Here is a 22,126-nt window from a genome sequence, read left to right as displayed (position 1 = left end):
TATCCAGCCATTATCCAGCTCTGAACATCCAAGATGGCAGGAAGGCTTGGTCATGCCAGTAGTTGCCTAAAAAAGTGCCTAAAATAACTGAATCTCAACTATGTGATAGCTCTTCCTCCCTCCAAGCTTTGTTGCTTACCTGTATTAGGCCTGGCATAATCTCTGGCAAAAGCAGGTTGAGGGTTTCCTTGGACACTCTCTCGATCACTTTTGTTTGCATTTTGATTGCGGCCAGATTAATTGGGTAATCTGCGGTTTGGATGATAGGACAGAGCACTTTGATGCACTGCTCTGGACTGATTGAAGTGGCCAACACTGATGCAGCTTCCTCAGCAGATCTCACCACCTAAAACAAGGAGGAAATTAAGCTGGGAAGTAATTTTTTAAAATGTTATACTGGGTCCTAGAAGTACAAACTTAATGAAATACGGAATAGGACGTTATATTGGGATTTGCTTTAAAAACACTACAGTAAACAAAGAAACATAAAAAGCGAGGGTACAGATAAAACAGGATTTGGCAAAATGTCAATAACTATTAAAGTCAGAAGACAGATAAGACATTATCACATCAGTCTTCCTTCTTTTGTGTTGCCTTCGTGTTGGCTAAAGCAACTTTCAAATCATGTTGTGGTCTAGCTGTGCTGGGGAGTGGAGGCTCTGTTTACCTAGACTTTACGTGAATGGAGCCCCCTGCATCAGCCATGCTGAGACCCTGCTCATTAGCATCCTCAACTTTAGGAGTGCTTGTGCCCTTTTTATTACACTATTACAACATAAAATAAAAATCATTAATATGTTATCAAGTTAACATGCTATTCCCCCTTCTGTTCATAATGATTTTCTTCTGTATTGGGCTTGGGGAGGGTAAGACACTTATTTTGCAATAAAGAGAAGAAACAATTGTCTGTCTTCTTATTAGAATCTGTAATCTCTAAAGAAAGTCTCGAAATCATGTAAAAATTATTGCTTTTGATGCTACTTTGGTAGTGTCTCACTTATGATCTCAATCTGTGAGAGGTGCTTAGAAAGGTTGGAAAATACACTGGAAATCAGAAGACCCAGGGCCAATTTCAGCTGTAACACCATAAGAATGTCAATTTTATCTTTTGTAAAAACAGGAATGCTATAGCCCTTATTTGGGTCAGAAGGTGGATAACTAAACTACAAATATTAGACAGTTTTTTAAACCTTCAGTGAGATGCTACAGATATATCACTACTAAACACCAGCTTAATTCAAAAAAATCTGAATAAAAATCCAGATAGATTTAAAAGTTATGACTCACTCTCCTGTAAGATGCACCTATCTTTTGAAAAGTGAATTACCTAGAGGGTTTCAATTTCTTCATAACCTCACCAATACATCTTATTGTCTTTCTTCCGAGTGTGTGTGGAATGGTTTCTCATTGTGGTTTTAGTTGCACATGACTAATGATGCTGAGTATCTTTTCATGTGCTTATTGGCCAATTGCACATCTTCTTTGGACAAACATCTATTCAGATCCCTTGCCCATTTTTAAATTGCGTTATTTGTCTCTTTGTTGTTGAGTTGTAAGAGTTCTTTATATATATGGTTGTTAGTCCCTTGTCAGACATAATTTGCAAAAATTCTCTCTCCTATTCTCTGGGTTGTCTTTTCACTTTGATAGTGTCCTTAGAAGTACAAAAGCTTCTAATTTTGATGAAATCCAATTATCTTTTTGTTGTTGTCATTGGTTACTTCTGCTTTTGGCATTGTATCAAAAAAACTACTGCCTAATCCAAGGTAACAAAGATTTATACCTCTGCTTGTTCCTGAGAGTTTTACAGTTTTAGCTGTTACATTTAGCTTTGATCCATTTTGTCTTACTGCTTTTTCAACTTTCCTTTATTGACTTGCCTTCTGCTTGTGTCTTGGATCCACCAGAGATACCTAATACTATTTAACCTGGTGCTTTCTCTTAGAACGGTAGTCCCTACTTTAAATTTCCTTTTCTAATTATTTCTGAGGTTTTAATAAAAACCCTCATGGTTATCTCATCAACGTCACTGGTGGGGATATCATGACTATAAAGTAATGAGACAGGTTTACAGGACTCTTTCAGGGAGTCTTATTATTTTATTGAATACACTTTTAACAGATATCTAGCTCCTATAGGTGATTTGCCACTTAAAAATAACAATGATTCTTATCTTCATTAGTTATTTTAAAAGACCAAATTCTTATTGGTAAATGGAAAGTGAAGATGACAATGATAAACTCCAAGTATAAAACTAAAAGTGAAATGAAGGAGAAAATGAAATCAGATAAATTATTTCCTAGAGCTGGCCTATTTTAGGTGAAAGGCCATGATATCACCATAATTCATTTAGTAGAAAGAATATATGCTTGCATCTCAATCAGATATTACCTTGAACATCAAGGTAAGTGTTCATTAAGGAAATAATTTATAAGGGTACTTTTCAAGGAACATTTATATGTAGCATGCAATAATACCAGAAGTACTGAGAGTAAAATAATAATTTAACTGTCATAACTTACCTCCTTATGAGGATCTTTATGTGCTTCCAATGTTTTCATGACAGTCAGTTCTGCATAGTTTTTAAATCTTGCTGGCTGATGCCTTAGGATTTCTCTTAAAACCTTTAATGCTAAAGCCCTGATTGTAGGCTAAGAAGAAACATTTTAATATTTTAAATATTTTAGGTTATAGACAATCTTTACATTTTCCATTTCTGTAACTTAAGGGTCTTAATATTTGGAGGGGATCGTAGACAACTGCATAAAATATGTGGTATATTACATAATTAAGTTTTCACATCTCTAGGTGAGAACTTATATCACACTTCTTTTATTTGTAAGAAATCAGGAACCAACTACATTCTATCACAAAGGAAGTTTTATTCTGAACAACTAATTTAAATATGCAAGACAAGTAACCTGTACTTTCCTATAAAAATTCTATCAGCAACCTTTCATTTTTTCCATTGCAATTGTTAAAAATCATCAAGCTACTTGGTTCAAAAGAAAAAGTACTTCATAGTGAAAATTCCATGCACAAAGAAGCAGTAGGAGAGACTCATTTTCTCAATTCCCAAATCTGTGTAGTGCTTGACTAATAGGCAATGACAGGCAATGCAGGACAGGAAAAACAGGCTATTGTTTATATATTCTGCCATTTACCTCTTTATCCCCAAGGGTTTCAAGCAATAAAAGTAATATTGTTTTGAAGTGTTCATCCCAAACACTGAAAGATTCTTCCTGTGTCAGTTTCATGAGTTCATAGAGGGCGATTTTTCTTTCTTCTACACGTTCATTATGGTTAGACAACTCCTTCAACAATTCAGCCACCAGGTCAGAATGGTCTAGGGAAAGATCTGTCAAAAGGACGTGATGTTAATCCTGTAACTTTACAGGTTAGCTCTACAACTGTGGGGACGACAATTTCATAGCATTAGGAAACAGACAGTATGGGTTGTAAAAAAAAAAAAAAAGAAAGAAAGAAAGAAACCAAAGAAAAGTGACTAGGCAATTTTCTTTTCTATTTTGTCACCTCCAAGACATCAATGCTAGCTTAAAATTCTTTATAAAAATTCACAAAAGAGACAATAGTATATGATGAACTTCCAGAGACATCACTCAGATTTAACAATTATCGAGATTTTATCATTCTTACTTTATCTTCACCCCCTCCCCACTTTTTTTTCTGAAACATTTCTAGCAAATCCCAAATACATCATTTCATTTTACACACTTCAGTATGCATTTCTATGGTGTCATGCCAGTCACAATGTCTGAGTACTCCCTTTTTAGTGATATGAATGAAGATCACCGGATTTAAGTGGTGATAACTTGATCCCACCATTGTAAAGTTCTCCACCAATCTTTTACATAATGGCTTCACTCAGTGATTGCTGCTGAATCAATTATTTGTTAGGAGTTACAAACGGTGATTATCTAATTATACTATTCCTTCCATTAGGCTGGAATTCTTCTGTAGAGAGTAACTTTATCAACTAGAGCTATTTTGATTACCCTGAAATACAGTGATAGAAAAGGCAGAATAAATACTTAATATAGTTCCCTTTAAATTTCAGTCAAGAGTTGGGCCCAATGGTTATCAAGGAGTTTTCATTTGTTTTTGCTATTTTTTAAAAAAATTATGAACTCATGAATTTTATGAATGTTAAAGGACACACTGTTTATTTTTCAACATCATCAGTGGATAGTGCTTTGAATCACTTTTGTAGGAAAGACAGTTAAATCCAAAAGTTCACATTAAAATATTACAAGATACTAGAGTTCTTCCTAAATTCTTTTGATGACAAAATACATGATAAATTCAGGCCTTGAGGGGCCTGGGCAGACAGTGGCCTGAGCTTGTGCCATACACTCTCTTCCTTCCTAACTCCTTCTCTGGAATAAAATAACCACAGAATATGGGGCTTGAGCCTGGCAGGTACACCTAGGGTCACTCCTTCTCCTGAGTCTCCAAGAAAGACAGCTGACATCACGGAGCTGTATTCTCTGTGAGCCCACTGGGCAAGAGCATGCTGGCCTTTTGTTGGAAAGGGCTGCCATTTATGCTGATCCTACTAGACCAGAGAAGGCTGGTGGATCTGGCATTTGGGAGAGGACTGTTGCCTCAAAAGGAAAGGCTCAAGAGGAAAGAGCACTCTTCCCAAAAATGAACCTTGAGGTTGCAGTTTGACAGATGGTTCACTATTGGTCCATAAAAACAGAAGCTACTGTGTCTCATCCTGGCAGCTGGTTAGCCACTGACCTACAGAAACTAATGGTCGACATTACAAGTCTCAGGGAACCCACAACTACAAATAAGGAAAGAAAAATTATATTTCACTTAAGGGGATTCAGAAACTTGACGAAATCAAGCCGAACTACTAGAACAGATGACTTCTACTGGAGTAAAACTAACAGATGATAAGGAAGGAAAATCGAAGCAAAATGTAATGACAACATTCACTATTAAAAAGGAAGTTTGTTATGACAACTTTCATGGAACTACAATTAGAGCACTGAGAACCTATGGTCCCCAAACACTCACACACAGGGCACAAAATGTGACTACTGAATTTAAAAGCTTGAGGTACTCTGGAAAGAATGATCACTGAGAAGAACCAAATTAGGGTTTTGGAAGATGAAGAAGAACCTCTGCAAAATGCAGAGCAAAACCATGAAAAAGAAGGGCTGTTGAGTTCAAAGATAAGATCTTAACTTGGAGAATAAAAATTGTCTTGTAATAATTTCATTTATATAGACCAACACTGCTGATTTAACAAAAATCCTGCAGCACAATAAATGCATCACTATAAACCCCATAAAAATCACTCCTGGGAAGTTATGTTATCGGACTTTCACAGGTGTCAGAGGATCATTCTGATAAGAGTGTATTTGATTTCAGCTGAATAAAGGGAATTCACAAGAAAATACTTTTCAAAGAAACCCAGTTCTCTTCTCCATAAACACAGGCTTTGTAATTATTCTAGGAGATAATTAGAAATGACTTGACATATAATGGTCTGGACAAATGACTGACAGGAAAATAATTTCTGCCAAAGAAAGCACATAAATTATTCATTACAAAATGGAACTATTTATGTTACAAATGAGATAAACCTTAGGTAGGCAATTAAGATAAAGTGTAATCAACTGTATTTCCTCTTCTGACACAGAGAGGCATTGTGGTCATGTGAAAAGAACACAGGTTTTGGAGTCTTACCAAATCTCTGCTTCTTACCCTTTGTGTGATAGGGACACATTCTTAATTATTGTGGAGGCTCAGTTTTCTTATCAGTAAAATGTGAAAATAGCACCCACCTCTTAGGTTCATGCTGAAGACCTGGGCATGGAATACAATAAACTCACTAATATTAATTTTCTTTGTGTCATTATGACCAATATTGGCACAATTACAATTCTGATATTTCTGTTGCAGTGCTCAAAAAGTATGGGATATTCTTTCAACTTGGCAAACTTTGATACGAGTCTCCTTGAATAACAGTATCATCCTCACTAGAGGTAGTCTTCTAGAGTATTACAATTCCTGGTCAACTTTACAAAGGTCATAATTAGATGTGGACATTAGTGGGGTGTTTTTTTGACTTGTTAATTTTGATAAATTTGTCACTAACGCGTGTATCTGTCTGTAATGTGTACAGAAACATCTGAATAAGACACATACCTAACAAGTCTCAGAATTTTACAACAAGGTCCTTTAATAGAAATTCTGACTTGAATAAAATACTTATCTCCTGCCAGAAGTTTCCGATTTTAAAAACAAAAAAAGGAGGAGAAATTTTACGTGGTGAGGGTACATGGAAGGAAAATCAAAACAGCAATGGAAGTCAATAAATTAAAAAGAAAGAATAATGTTAGCAATGTTCACAATAAAACAATGTCAAACAAGGTCTTTCATATCTTGAAATTAAAAATGAAAATAGACAATAAATGAAAACAACTGCTACATGAGACTTGGAGCTACTACTGTTTTGGTTTAACTGAGGGTTTATCCATATTCAAAGAGTGTTTACTCAACATAAAATGGCTGCCTTATGTTTTAGAAGTCAATCAAGTGAAGAAATAGTGTTCTCAAATTCAAAAATATTCTACCCAGTTTAGTTCAGTTACATAATTTCCAAAGATATCATCCTCTAACAAATGGAAAATATATGATCCTTAGCAAAGGAGAAGAGAATTAGACAAAAAGGGGGTGATCTTGCTAAACTGTCATAATTTTGGCTTTGTGATATATTAAGTCTCTTAACATGACATGTTGGTAGAAACATGATTCCTCAACCTCATAAAATGAAAGCATTTTTCCATTCACCAAAACTACAAATGACCAGGCCTGGGGACACAGATTCCCAAGCAGAGTAAGGAGGGTTTCCACATGTGAGAGTAGGAAAGTATGGGGTTTCATGGCTCAGTCAGGGTAAGAAGGGTGCCCACATGGAGTGGTGACCCAGTGTGACCTGCCAAACTGCACGCAGAATGAGAAGGCCATCTGTGGCATTGGGTGTCAGAGCCCAAGGGGGCTGAGGACGTCCATGTGGAATGGTAGAGCCCATCAGGGTGAGGAGTGTATCTGTGCAAGTGAGGAGGTGGTGGTGGAGATGGAAAACTGGTTGCATACAGGAGGACTGACCAAATAAGTAAATACATTAACGATAATGGAAGCCAGGTTTCTTACTGTCAGAAAAAGGGGGTTATCAATATGGAAAGGAAGGAAACTAGAATTAATCTCAGGATGCTAGATTGGAATTGGAGTTACTGGTATAAACACGTAGCTTTCGATAGATATAGAAGTAAAAAGATGTAAATCAGTGTGTACACACACACACACACGTACACACTCTCTAGCTCTGGTCCTGAGAGATCTGGAGAGTAGTGATATCCACTAGCAGTGAGTACACCTCGCGCCCAGATAATAGTGTTTAAAGATCATATTCTATTAAAAGAAATCAAGGATCAATCCTTGGAGAAATAGTTGATTCCAGGGTGGAAGCAAAGATAGCATATTTTGTTGTGCCAGAATGCAAGGATGGGAACACATCAAAAGGACACATAAGCTAGCTTGAACAGGATCCTGCTGGTCAAATTAAGGACAATTTGAGCATCAAAATAAATAACGATAGTTACAAATTATAACCCACTGAATATAACAGGAATAAATAACGATAGTTACAAATTATAACCCACTGAATATAACAGGAAACTATGAGTCCATACAGTTATAAATATGTACATGAATTTTTTTTTAGTGAATAAATTTTAAGTTTAACGAGGAACAGGATATTTACATAGTTCTAAAGTACCTCCCCACAAAACATTTATTAATTACAAAAAGAGTAACTTCACAATGGAGAAGCCTGGTAAGCATCACCATATTCACGGGAGCAAAGTTAACATCACCAGCCATGGGGCAAAGTGAAATCATGTGTTACTTCAAAGAATGTATTATCATTTCTGGGATGCCAAGAGTACATAATCTGAATCCAATCATGAGAAAATGTCAGACAAACCTAAACTGAGGAAAATCCTACAAAATAACTGGTCTCTAACCTTCAAAAGTGCCATGGTCATGAGAGCCAAGGAAAGACTGAGCACTGAAGGAAACTACAGAGACATGGTGATTAAATGCAATGTGAGATTCTGAACAGGATCTTCTAGCTACAAGATATTACTGGGACAACTAACAAAACTCTAAGGGGGTTTTAGGATAGGTGGTCACTAACGTACCGTTGATAATTTCCTGAATTGATGAGTATATTGTGAGTGTGCATGTGCAAGACAATGTTTTTGTTCACAGAAAGTACATCCTAAAGCATTCAGGGTGATGGAGCATCAGTTTGGCAACTTACTCTCAAATGGTTCAAGAAAAGAAGTTCTTTGTTCTATACTCCCAACTCTTAAACTTTTGATTATTTTTAAAATTTAAAAAAAGGATATATATATATTGCAGCTGAGGCAAGAAATGTCAGTGGACTCAATCTGGTTTGCCAGTTTGAGAGCTCTGTGCATCAATAATCTAAAATAAAGCTGGTAAAGCTAGGTCTCAATTTACCAGGCTGTTGCTACTACACACAGAGTTCAAGGACGCTTTCATGCTACATCCAATTTATTCACTCCTGTTATGCTGCTATCATGAGTAAACCTCAGCAACACAGTCAACTATTTGTGACAGATTAAAACACAACAAAGTGCACAATTGTGGCAATTTTATAGATTCTTATGTAATTTAGACTTAGTTTTGTAAGTTGTCATAATTTTGCCTTTGTGATATTTGAAATATATTAAGTCTCTTGACATGTTGGTAAAAACATGATTTGTCAACCTCATTAATAATCAAAGAAATAAAAATAAACATATTTTACCACTCATCAAAATCACAAAAATTAAAAAGCATTTCTGGTATCTAATTTCTCAATCTTCCTAATAATTAAGGAAATGCTCATTAAGATGACCTATTTCATATCCACCAGAGACAAAAATTAACATTTAAACAGTCTTTGCTGGTGAGGAAATCAGCACTACTTAAACTGGCCAAGTATTTTGAGTTGGTAATTGGGTAATGACTCTGAAAAATTAAACTTACATAACTCTTAATTGAGCAATTCTACCTCTGGAAATCTCTTAGAGTGAATTACTGGTATATGTGTGTAAAAGTTTATGCAGAAATATGTTCACTGACAGCAACACTGGGGGAATAAAGGAAAACCAGAAACTACCTAAGTATAGAATCATGAGACAGTGTTGAGGGGGAGACTTTCAAGGTTATCTACATATAGCTATATATTACTATACATTACCCGACTCTTTAATAAAAAAAGAATGAATGGATTGTGTAATTTATAGACGAAAAATGTAATTCCTTATTATTAAAAATAAAACATTTGCAGTGTTTTGTACTTTGTATCAGTTTTTATGCATCTTATCTGAATCTTACTGCAGACTGTGATCAGAAGGGCAAGCAGCACAACATCACCATGCTCTTTCAGAGGTGACAAGTGAGACTCTGGAAGGTCAACCAACTTACCAGGCTATGCAGCTTAGTGTCAGAGCTTCATCCTAAGCCCACTGTTACAAGCCCATTCTAAGTGTTACAGCTTAGACCTAAACTGATTCCAAATCTTAATGGTAGCTTTTCCCATATTTGGTCCTTGAATGTATCTTATTAAAGAGTTTATGACTTCACATTTAAAAGGCTATTGTAAAGAACAGATATTCCTTCAAAGGGTTTGTCATTCTAGTATAAAAATTAATGACTGAATGAATTTTGTCTAGAGATAAACTAAATTTATAAGCTAAAACTGGTTTCAGTTGTTTCTGGGAGAAAACATTTCCATTCCAAAGACTCTCACTTTTTAGGCAGTTACAATAAAAGAGCATACATATTTTTTTACTTCATTGATTACCACTCCTCTAAACCACAGGTAGTAGCAGCATGACCCAGAACGTACCATCAGGAAACTGATCGGCATCGTCATCAAACATGGCTTCCTTGAGGGCAGACTTATTGAAGGGACTGATGCTATCTGAATAGTTATATGGATTATAGTCTCGGGAGCGTGGAGAGGAATGAGCAGGCATCGAATGGAGCAATGAAGCTTTATTATCAAGGGCTGTTTGGCTTGAATCAGTAGCATCACCTCCTGCTCTTGGGTCGGACATCCCAGGACCGCCACACATCTATTAATGGGAAGGGGAAGGCACAGAAAATTAATTCACATTCAAATATCTCTTCGAAATTCTAAAAAGATGTTTCCTTACTGCTTGAAAAGCTATTTAAAAAATGTATGATAACCAGCTGAAAAAAAAATTAAGTAATGGAAATCAATATGATGAGTTAAAACTTGCATTCAAAATGTCAAAGCTTATAGTAAAGATGTAAGGAAACCACAGCTGTGAGGGCAAATGAGAACCATAAAAGAATGCTATTTCTGATGATTTTTACAGTTCCCCTGCCAATGGCTTGACCAAACAATATCTACAGTGTGATTAGCAACAGCTTCTCTATGCCAAAGATACAAAAGGACTTTCATTAGCAACACACAAGTAAAAGCTGCTAGATTCCATTATTAAGGTAGTAAATTATATGACAGTATGTCAACAAAGATAAGAAAATCAAATAAAAAAGGCCTGCTTAAAAAAAAAAAAAAGGCCTACAAGGACTGCATAACTTTTGGAAGGATGCTTGATGGAGTTTGGGCACAGTAACATACTTATCAACATTAACACTGATACTAATACTAGAATCGAAATCATTACCACCGTCAGTATCACCATCACCACCATCTACTGAGCAACTATGTGCCAAGCCATTAGCTGGGTGCTTTACAAATATTCTTCAAATATTTACTGTGTACCTATTATGTGCCAGGCATCGTTCTTGGCATTGGGGATACATTAGTGAAGAAAAGAGAGAATGATGTCTCCCTTCACGGAGTTTACATTCCAGTGGAAGGGCAGAGACATTAAAAAAACATAATGAATGAATAAAGTATATGGTATGGAGAAGGTGATATATGGGAGGCAGTGCAGTATTAAAGGGACTATGAGTGTCAAGGTGGGACGGAGGAGGCTGCAGACTAAATAGGGTGTCAGAATAGGATTCACAGAGAAGCTATTTGAGCAAAGACTTGAAGGAAGTAGGGAAATTAGCCATGGGGCTATCTGGAGGAAGAATGTTTAAGGCAGAGGGAAAAATCAAGATAAAGGCCCTGAGGAAAGAGCTGCCCAGTAAATTCAAGGAACAGCAAGGAGGCCAGTGTGGCTGGAGCAGAGTGAACAAGGAGGAAAGTAGTAGGAGACGAGGCCAGAGAAGCAACAAGGGAAAAAAGTCTATTCTGTAGACTTTGGCTTTCATGCTGAGACAGGTATCTCCTACAGAGTTGTGAGTAGAGGAGTGAGTACAGGAGGCCAAGGGCAGAATCAAGGAGGCCAGTTAGACGCCTATTTTAATAACCCAGGTGAGACAATTGATGATGATGATGACTTGAACCAGAAACGCAGTGGTGAGAAGTGGTTGGATTTTGGATATATTCTGAAGACAGAGCCAAGAGATTTCCTCACAGACTGAGAATGGAGGATAAGAAAAAGAGAGGAGACAAGGACAATTCTTCTGTGCAAGGTTTTTGGCTAAGCAACTAGCGTGGCTACCAACTGAGAGAGGAAAAAGCAGTTTTAGGGGAAAAGATCAGGAGTTCAAACAGGCGGCTTGATGTATGAATCTGCAGCTCAGGAGAGAGATCTGGGCTGGATAGAGTCATATCATTTATTATATTCACAATAACTTTTAAGGTATGCAGTAATGTCCCTATTTTCTTAATGAAGACATTGAAGCTTAGAAGTGATAATCTGACTAGCCAATAACTGCCAGGAACCAGGATTTAAACGCACTTCTGCCTGAATTCACTACTTCAACTTCCCACACTGTACCCTGCTATCTCTGAGGGGGAAACAAACTCTCAATTAACCAGTGATTCTTATTAACCTGTTATTAATACCACGTGCAGCTTTTGGGGTAGGGAACCTCAAATATGAGTGCTACGCTGGTTTTTGGTAACCAGTTTACTAGGCCCATCTGCCAGATAGGCACGGGGAGAAAAACGACAGCAGGAAAGAAGTCAGGAAGGCAGAGGAGGGAACCCTTTAGAGATGTGAAGCACCATAATGTTCTATAATTCTGCACACACAGAGAAACCATAGATTTCACAGGAAATGATGGGGTACCTTATTTTGAGAAAAGTCTAAGCTGTCAGAGAAGTCCAAGATGAAGTAGATTAAAAAACAACTACTCTTTGTATAATGGCAGAAGCAGCAAACCAAACAATAATATTCACAAATGGCAGAAATATGAGTCACAACATTCTTAATTGGAGCCACACAAACTGATGACGCAAACCACTATCACAAATCACTACACATAACAGCAAAAAAAATCTAAATGCCTTATTTTGTCTTACAAGACCCACATGATCAGCCCATGTTCCACTCCCGTCTCTTTCATAATTCTTTGACTACACTGGCTTTCACCCTCGCCCTCAAGTATACAAAGCCTGTTCCCATCTAAATGTCTTTGCACTTACCATCTTTTATGGAATTCTCCTTTTCCAGATCTTTATGGCTTTACTCAGTCTCAGTACAAATGCCTCCTTCTGAGAGAGGCAATCATAGATTCCCTTTACATTCTAACCAACAACTCCACAGTACTCATATCTACCTGAAAAATCTACAAGGAACTTGAGCAGAGTGACTCTGCCTTGTAAATCCAAGACCCAGAACAGTGCCTGGCACATGGCAGATACTGAGTAAATACTTGTAGAGTGACTGATCCCTAGAAAACTATATTTGAAAATGACAGAGAGCAAAATTTTAAAAAAGCAAAACAAAAAACTCAATGATAAAGTCTGCAATGTAATCAAATACTCACTGAATCGCCATCATCTTTTTTAGAGTCCCTTTTCAACGGCTCATTCATATCTTCTTGACTACGGAAGCTGAAATTCTGAATTGCTTCAGTGACACCTCTAAGGGAGCTATAAATATCTTCAGAGTTCATATTTTCTGTGTCATAATCAAACGCACTAAGAAAAAGACAACAACTAATTTTTATTTATGTGTAGTTTTAAAATACAGAGGAGACTATGTAGGATATTTATAAAGATAGGCAGAGAATGTATATTCCTCAAAGCACAGTTAGCAAAACAAAACCTGACAGCTATAAATGCTTAAAGCACATGTTCCCTTGTCCATCCATCAGGGGTAGCTTACAATGACTCTAGAATGCAGAGCCTTTAACAACAGGTATGTCTTTTCATCTTCAAAAATGTTCTGATCAACCAAGGGTCAGCAAACTATGACCCCTGCAACCTAAGAATGTTTTTTATATTTTTAAATAGTTGAGAAAACATAAAAATAATATTTCATGACATATGAAAATTATATAAAATTCAAATTTCAGTGTCCATAAATAAAACTGTATTGGAACACAGCAATGCTTACTTATTTAGATATTGTCTATGACTATTTCACACTACAACAATAGAGTTGAGTAGACGTGACAAAGACTGCATGGCCAGCAAAGTCTAAAGTATTTACCATAAGTCCCTTTACAGAAAGCTTGCTAACCCCTGTGATTAACTCACAATAATGGTACTGCTTGAAGAGGAAATAAATATATTTTATACAAATCTGTAAGAAGACAAAGAATTTTTAACTTTAAACATAAATGTTATTGACATGAATTTTACAGTCAAATTCTAAAATTCAAGATAGGCTGGAATTTAGCCATCAAAATTGTCATATACGTATTACATGGAAGAAATAGGCTAGACGATAAGTTTGCAACATATTTTTCTTCCTTAAATGCTGATGAAGTATCCTATAATTGTAATGAATATGCATGCCATGATATATGGCTAATAACAAAAAACAAGTTAATAATTACAAATACGGACTACTATGCAAACTATTTCCTAAAAGGCCAGGAAAAGGGAAAAAAATATTAGTCCATTAATAAGTCAAGAACTTCATTTGAAATTCAGCCCATGCCTGAATTACACAGTGTGTGAAAATTACACGTCTTCTATTTTGTATTAAGGACCAATCTCACAGTCACATTTTTCCCTAAGAAGTATACATAATGCCATTTTATATTAAACCCTTCCCTATTTGTTCTTCTCTATTTTTATATTTTCATCTATAAGCTTAATTTTTTTTCTATTTTTAGAGGTGGTCAATATTAGATCAAAATATTCATCATTATAACTTGACCTCACTATTTATACTGAGTAGTATAACTCAAAGACACAAAGATACAATTGGCAATTTACTGGATTTATATAGCATTATCTGAGAAACATAACTATGCTTCAATGCAATGAGCAGTAATTTATAAAAGCTGTGTCAGTAAGTTTTCTTTTCACTTATAAAAAAATTCCATACCCTATACATTAATATTTAAAGGGTTAGTTTTGGAATAAATAAAGTTTATCCAATCTGTTATTTCTATGTGTCTAAGACCTCTCAAGTCAAGTGGAAATCCACTGGAATTATATTAACGTCTCTTTTTCTAAGAATGAGAATCTGCAAACACAAACCATGATGAACAATCACTCTTTTACTACCTTGGAGATAAAGTATTCTGTGATGTATTGGTAGGAGAAGTAAGAGGACTGGACCAGTTGGCTGGTGAACGTGGTGTCGGTCTTGTCAAAGGACTCCCCATGGAACCCTGATGGAGGGAGTCAAATAAATATTAACATATGACAGCTAAGTTCAACTAAAAGGCTCTTAAGGAAGTATACAATCAAGAAGTAGAAAACCATGAACAAGTCATATTTACAGGTCAATATTTTAAATATTCAAGTACTTATCTCAGAAACCATCCCCACTGGTTTCTGTGGGGAAAAACTTTCTCCCCATTCAGAAATCTAACTCTTTAGTCTTTTTTTGTTCTCTTCACCTACTTCCTGCTCTCAAATATTATCAACATCTTCCTCAAAGATTCAACAAGATCCCAAACCAACAACTTTAAATTAGCTTCTTGTTCTGGGCCAATTTCCTTCCTCCGACCATTACAAATGTTCAAGTTTTCTCTCTCGAGTTTGCTTTACAAATGATTTTCACAAAGATACCAAAGGAGTAAAATCTGGTCATATTATTAATTTGCCTCTCTCTTAAGATATAATGAAATAATCTCTTCTCCTTTTAAAAAGATAACTGACTTTGGTCCAAAGAAACTGTTCTCAGATTGTTTTTAGCCCTCAGATTTTTACCTTAAGTCTGCCATAAGTGCATCTACTTTCTCCTTTATTGATTATCAAAGGTCTTTCTCTGTTCGTCTTTTTAAAACTTAAGTTCAATTCTTTAGGCATATTATGTAAATGATTCCATATCATTTATATATGTGAGTGTGTGTATATATATATACACATATATATATATATTACACTGTAATGTTTCATTTACTCAGATCTTACTTCCACAAAACAAAATCCTGTATATCCAAGCAACTGTTGATCTTCAAGCCTGTAATTATTAAATGTGAACACATCTTTTTAAGCACTACTCTCTTCAGACCCTGGAATATTATTTGTTAACCCCGGAATAAGTCATCCCTTCTAGTCCTTAAGTAAGGATTGGTTCATCTAAAGGGTATCCTAATTCTAATGGTTGTAAATCTGATGCCTCATCTAAATTCTGCTCACTTTTCATTTTCCTTGTTCATACTTTGGCCACCATTCACCACCACCCTAATATATACCAAATTATAATATAAACACAATAGTCCATGGACTCTATTTTTACCAGGACAATATTTAATTCTCCTCAGGAAATACTGTCCAATGCAGATGCAAAAATTATATACTAGGGTCAAAAGTTTACTTCATGTAATTGTTGTTCAACCACCCATCACAGTATACAACAGCCAAGAAAATAAGAGAAAAATACCTGGGTTCCATTCCCAGTATTTCGAAGGTGATTATGAAGAAGCTTGGTAGCACCATCTTGAAAGGTTTTGGGTAAAGCTCCTAATAACATTGTAAACTCTGGGGTATTGAGTTCAAATAAGGAAATCAGCACTGATTGTGCTGCCTAGAAAACAAAGACATTCAAGAAGTAGATGAATACATTTTGGTTACTCAAAGGAGACTATTTTCTTCACTTAACGTTTCTGTTTAATAGCCCAAGGCCATCTTTCCAGGGAAAAAGAAGATATTCTCATATGCTTTCCAATTTCTTTTTTGGAAGAATAAAAAATAATATTTGACCTACCATTTAGTTTTTGAAGGTAAAAAGGGAATACGAAAAGTATAATGAATACGACTTAACAATCAATGCAAAAGTTAACCAGACAGGTTCCAGAGTTACTCTATCAATATATCCTTCTGGTTCAGTTTTCCTAATAAATGATTACAAGGAGGAGGAAGGATGAAAATAAGGAAGTATATTCCTAAGCTATACAAGGCCCATCCAGAGCAACTTAGGATTTAATTTTCGTTTTATTAATGTGTGATTCTTAAATTAACTAGCTGAATCTAGTGTTCCCTCAAGCAGTTAATCTAACAAATCTACAATTTAAAGCTAAAACTAGTCTAATGCTTTTGTGGAAATGGAAACAAAACAAAGCTTACTCAGATCAGTTAAGAAAACTTATAAATTTCCTCCTTTCTTCTAAAGTTATTAAAAGCCAGACTTTGAAATTCAGATTACACAGAAACAACGGAGAAAGAAACCCAAATCGTTCACCATCACAGCTTGTATCCAAATGTGCACATGTTGCTCTGGACCTTTTCTGACCCCACTCTACAAAAATCTAAGTGTTCTATGTTTATGTCATCTAAATATACAACAGTAGGGGAATGGTTAAATTATGTTACATTGGAACAATGGCATACTACACAACACAGCCTTGAAAGACAACACAGCTCTATACATGGAGATATCAGACGACTATTATACACTGCTGAAGGAAAAACATTATAAAACAAGTTATAGGGGCTGGCCCCGTGGCTGAGTGGTTAAGTTCGCGCGCTCCGCTGCAGACGGCCCAGTGTTTCGTTGGTTCGAATCCTGGGCGCGGACATGACACTGCTCATCAAACCACGCTGAGGCAGCGTCCCACATGCCACAACTAGAAGGACCCACAACGAAGAATATACAACTATGTACCGGGGGGCTTTGGGGAGAAAAAGGAAAAAAATAAAATCTTAAAAAAAAACCAAAAAACAAGTTATAAGCCCATTTTGTTAAAAACAACAAAGTATATATTGAGAGGCTGTGTACACTGACATGTTAACAGTACTTAAATAAAGCTATTTGCATTTTGAAACAAAATTTTATGATTCTGTGTTTTTTTGGAACTACAACATGGAGAGGGCCTAATGTTAATTTGAGCAAAGGAATTAATGATTTTTAAGGTAGACTTTATTCCATCTAGAGTTTATTTTGGTGTATGAGATTCAGCTTTATTTTCCCCCTAGAGACAGACAGCTCAACTGTTCTACAATTATTTATCAATGAGTGTATCCTTTCCTCATGACTTGAAGTAACACCCTTATCATGAACTAATCTCCTGTATAAACCTAAGTGTCTCTGGACCTTCCTTTATGTTCCATTGATCTATTTGTCTATTCCTGCATTAAATAATACAGGTTTAAATCGCATGATTTAAATTGCAATAGTTTTAGTATATTTTGATGAAGTCCTTCAATTCTGTTAAGTTTATAGTTTAATGTCACATTTGCTTTATCAGATACATGTCATATTTATTTTAAAATATTTTTTCAAGTCTTCAAGTAAAAGTAATAGATACTTATTATGGATTTAAAAACAAAACTGTTTTAGAAAAGGTTTTATAATTTTCAATTCCCCTGTTCAGCTCTCCAGAATTCCTCTTTGTAATACCTATTTTTTCCTAATAGTTAGGCATTCAGAGGCTCATATATTACTTGATTTATCAGCATGAGACATTTTCTAGTGATTTCTTACTACAATAGATGAAAACAGGATCCTTTCGATATCAGTCCTACCCCTTTTACCCTCTTCTCCCTTACATAATATAGCAACAGTGCATTTTATTAGCCAGTGTAATTTTTTAAAAACATAAATCAGATCATATCTCTCCCTTGCTTAAAACATGTCAAAGGTTTTCTTCAGTCACATCGGTATTCTGTATCTTGGAATATCCCCAATTTTTAATTTTGATGAAATCCAATTTACCTATTTTTCCTTTTGTCGTTTCTGATTTGGTAGCATATCTTGCCAAATCCAAGGTCATGAAGATTGACCCCCGTTTTCTTTTAAGAGTTTCACAGTTTAGCTTTTACACTTAAGTCTTTGATCCACTTGAGTTAAATTTTTGCATATGGTATGAGCTAAGGGTTCAAATGAATTCTTTTGCATGTGGCTATTTAGTTATCCCAGCACGATTTGTTGAAAAGACTATTTCTCTATTGAATGGTCTTGGCACCTTTGTGGAAAATCAGTCAGCCATAGACACCTAGGTTTATTTCTGGACTCTGAATTCTATTCCACTGATCTTTATGTCTACCCTTATGCCAATCCTATACTGTCTTGATTACTGTTGCTTTCTACTACATTTTGAAATCAGGAAGTGTAAAGTCCTCCTATTTTGTTCTTTCTCACGATTCTTTTGGCTATATGGGTCCCCTGCAATTCCATATGAATTCTGGAATCAGCTTGTCAATGTCTACAAGGCCAGCTGGGATTTTGACAGGGATTACATTGAATGTATAGATCACTTTGGGGAGTACTGCCATCCTCATAAGTCTTCTGATCCACGAACATCGGGTATTTTTCCATTTATTTAAATCTTCTTTAATTTCTTTCAAAATTGTTTTGTAGTTTCTACTACAAATTTTGCGCTTTTTGTTAAATTTATTCCTAAGCATTTTAATCTTTTTGATGCTATTTTAAATGGAATTGTTTTCTTAATTTCATTTTGGATTGTTTCTTGTGTTTAGAAATGCAGCTGATTTTTGTATACTGATTTTGTATCCTGTAATTTTGTTGACCTTATTAGTTCTAATAGTTTTTTCGTGATTCCTTAGAATGTTCTATATGTTAAGATCATATCATTTACAAACAGAAATAGTTTTACTTCTTCCTTTCCAATCTGGATGCCTTTTATTTCTTTTTTATTTTGCCTAACTGTCGTGGCTAGAACCCAAGTACAACATTGAATAGAAATGATGAGAGCAGATATCATTGTCTTGTTCCTGATTTTAGGGAGAAAGCATCCAGTCTTTTACTGTTAAGTATGATATTAGCTGTGGAGACTTATAGATACCCTCTACTGGGTTGAGCAAGTTTCTTTCCATTACTAGTTTTTTTTTTTTTTTTAATCATAAAAGGATATTAGGGGCCAGCCCAGTGGTCCAGCGGTTAAGTGCGCACGTTCCGCTTCAGTGGCCCAGTGGTTTGGCTCCTGGGTGCGCACATGGCACCACTTGGCACTCCATGCTGTGGTAGGCATCCCACATATAAAGTAGAGGAAGATGGGCATGGATGTTAGCGCAGGGCCAGTCTTCCTCAGCAAAAAGAGGACTGGCAGTAGTTAGCTCAGGGCTAATCTTCCTCAAAAAAAAAAAAGGATATTAGATTTTGCCAGATGCCTATTCCATTGAGATGATAATGTGGTTTTCGTCTTTTTACTATTGATATGGTATATTAATAGATTTTCAGATGTTAATTCAATCTTGCATTCCTGGGATAAATCTCACTTGGACATGGTGTATAATTCTCTTTTATATACTGCAGGATTTGTTTTACCAAGGATTAAAAATGTCCGTATTCATAAGATATTGGTCTGTAGTGGGTTTTTCTTGTGGTGTCTTTCCGGTTTTGGTATCAAGGTAAAACTGCTCTCATAGAATGAGCTGGGAAGTGTTCCTTCCTCTTCTGTTTGCTGGAAGAGTTTGTGAAGAACTGGTACTAATGTTTGACAGAATGCACCAGGGAAGCCATCTGAGCCTAGGCTTCTTTTTGTGGGTAGTTTTTTGCTTATTAAATCAATCTCTTTTCTTGTTCTATTCACATGTCTATGTCTTGAGTCAATTTTGATAGTTTGTGCCTTTCTGGGAATTTGTCCATTTCCTCTAAGTTAACTAATTTATTGGCATACAATTATTCATAGTATTCCTTTATAAGCCTTTTCCCTTTTTTTGGTGAGGAAGATTGGCCCTGAGCTAACATCTATTGTCAATTTTCCTCTTTTTGCTTGAGGAAGACTGTTGCTGAGCTAACATCTGTGTCAATCTTCCTCTATTTTGTATGTGAGATGCTGCTACAGCATGGCTAGATGAGTAGTGTGTAGGTCTGTGCCCAGGATCTGAGCCTGCGAACCCTGGGCCACTTAAGTGGACCACACGAACTTAACCACTGCACCACTGGGCTGGCCCTTCCTTTTTATTTCTGTAAGGTTAATAGTAGTATTCCCTCTTTCATTTCTAATTCTAATAATTTGAGTCTTTTCTCTTTTTTTTTCTTGTTGAATCTAGCTAAAAGTTTGTCAATTTTGTTGAATGTTTTTAAAGAACCAGCTTTTGGTTTCCATGATTTTTCTCTATTTTTTTCTATTATCTATTTCACTAATTTCTGTTTTAATCTCGATTATGTCTTTCTGCTTACTTTAGGTTTAGTTTGCCCTTTTTTTTCCCAGTGTCATAAGGTGGTAAATTAGTTTATTGGTTTGATATCTTTCTTCCTTTTTTATTATGGGCATTAACAGATATAAATTTCCCTCTAAGCACTGCTCTAGCTATATCCCATAAGTCTTGGCATATCATGTTTTCATTTTCATTCATCTCAATGTATTTTCCAATTTCCCCCTTGATTTCTTCTTTGATCCACTGGTGATTTAGAAGTATGTTGCTTAACTTTCACATATTTGTGAGTTCTCCAAATTTCTTTCTGTTATTGATTTCTTTTTTTTTTTTTTTTTTTTTTTTTAAGATTTTATTTTTTCCTTTTTCTCCCCAAAGCCCCCCGGTACATAGTTGTATATTCTTCGTTGTGGATCCTTCTAGTTGTGGCATGTGGGACGCTGCCTCAGCGTGGTTTGATGAGTAGTGCCATGTCCGCGCCCAGGATTCGAACCAACGAAACACTGGGCCACCTGCAGCGGAGCGCGCGAACTTAACCACTCGGCCACGGGGCCAGCCCCTGTTATTGATTTCTAATTGCATTCCACTGTGGTCAGAGAACATAACTTGTATTATTTTTATCCTTTAAAAAAAACTATTGAGGTTTGATTCATGGCCTGGTATATGGTCTATCCTGGAAAATGTTTCATGGGTACCTGAGAAGAATGTATATTCTGCTGTTGTGGGGTGAAGGTCACAAAATTTATATTTTATGCACATCTTTGCAGCAAATATTGAAGAAAATGATTCATTAAGGAAGAGAGTAGAGAGCTACATAAAGGATGCAAGAAATAAATGATTAGGAGTGAAGAGAAGTCTCAGGAAGACGGTGAAGAGAACAGACGGTCTAGGAAGGAGCTCCCCAGAAAATAAATATGTTTTCGAACATATGTAAAATATTAGCCACAGGTATGTGGCAGAGATGTTGAAAATATGAATAGATATTTATAAAACTAAAAAAACACAGGTGAATGAAAAACAAGGCAAATTATTAACACCAAGACAAATAAAGCTTCTATAAGAAAGGAGGCAGTAATAAACCACTTGGTATAGGAGTGACTAGTTCCACAGTGAAAATGTGTCTTTTCTGTTGATTACCAACAATTGATTCACAAATATTTTGAAGGTTATGGGGAAAGGTAGAGGAAAGGATGTCGGACTGGTATGGGAAAGCTAAGTCCTCATTTACCAAAGTAGATAGACACACACATAATGACTAAACTTTTATCAATAGGTCAATAGACAATGCCTAAAATTGACAAATCAAGAAATAGTGTAAGTTCTTATTTGAAATACATAGGTAAATTCAAGGGGAAAGATTGGGAATATTTTGAATGATTATGAGATTAGAGTTGCAAGGATTACAGCAAGGACAGCTATTTTTGATTCTAACTTTTAAAATTATACTCATATTAATTGGATAAAATTTAAAATAATTAAAAAGAGAAGATTTTA

The 22,126-nt window shown here is 35.7% G+C and overlaps 1 protein-coding gene across 50 annotated transcripts in view; it reads right to left on the bottom strand.

Moving 5' to 3' along the window:
- CLASP2 (cytoplasmic linker associated protein 2) overlaps window positions 1-22,126 on the bottom strand; it is a 164,783-nt gene that overhangs the window by 4,744 nt on the left and 137,913 nt on the right. For all 50 annotated transcript variants that reach the window (XM_070492367.1, XM_070492372.1, XM_070492369.1 and 47 more), the window contains 7 exons: window positions 15,957-16,100; window positions 14,630-14,736; window positions 12,934-13,087; window positions 9,962-10,190; window positions 3,165-3,358; window positions 2,523-2,651; window positions 140-346 (listed from right to left, as the gene is read on the bottom strand). In XM_070492367.1, coding sequence (XP_070348468.1) covers window positions 140-346; window positions 2,523-2,651; window positions 3,165-3,358; window positions 9,962-10,190; window positions 12,934-13,087; window positions 14,630-14,736; window positions 15,957-16,100 — 1,164 coding nt within the window. The remainder of the gene's footprint in view (window positions 1-139; window positions 347-2,522; window positions 2,652-3,164; window positions 3,359-9,961; window positions 10,191-12,933; window positions 13,088-14,629; window positions 14,737-15,956; window positions 16,101-22,126) is intronic.

This window comes from Equus asinus, chromosome 21 (genome assembly GCF_041296235.1).
Source record: "Equus asinus isolate D_3611 breed Donkey chromosome 21, EquAss-T2T_v2, whole genome shotgun sequence".
NCBI lineage: Eukaryota > Metazoa > Chordata > Mammalia > Perissodactyla > Equidae > Equus > Equus asinus.
Note: the sequence above shows the minus strand (reverse complement) of the source record. Positions and strands in the feature narration are given on the sequence as shown.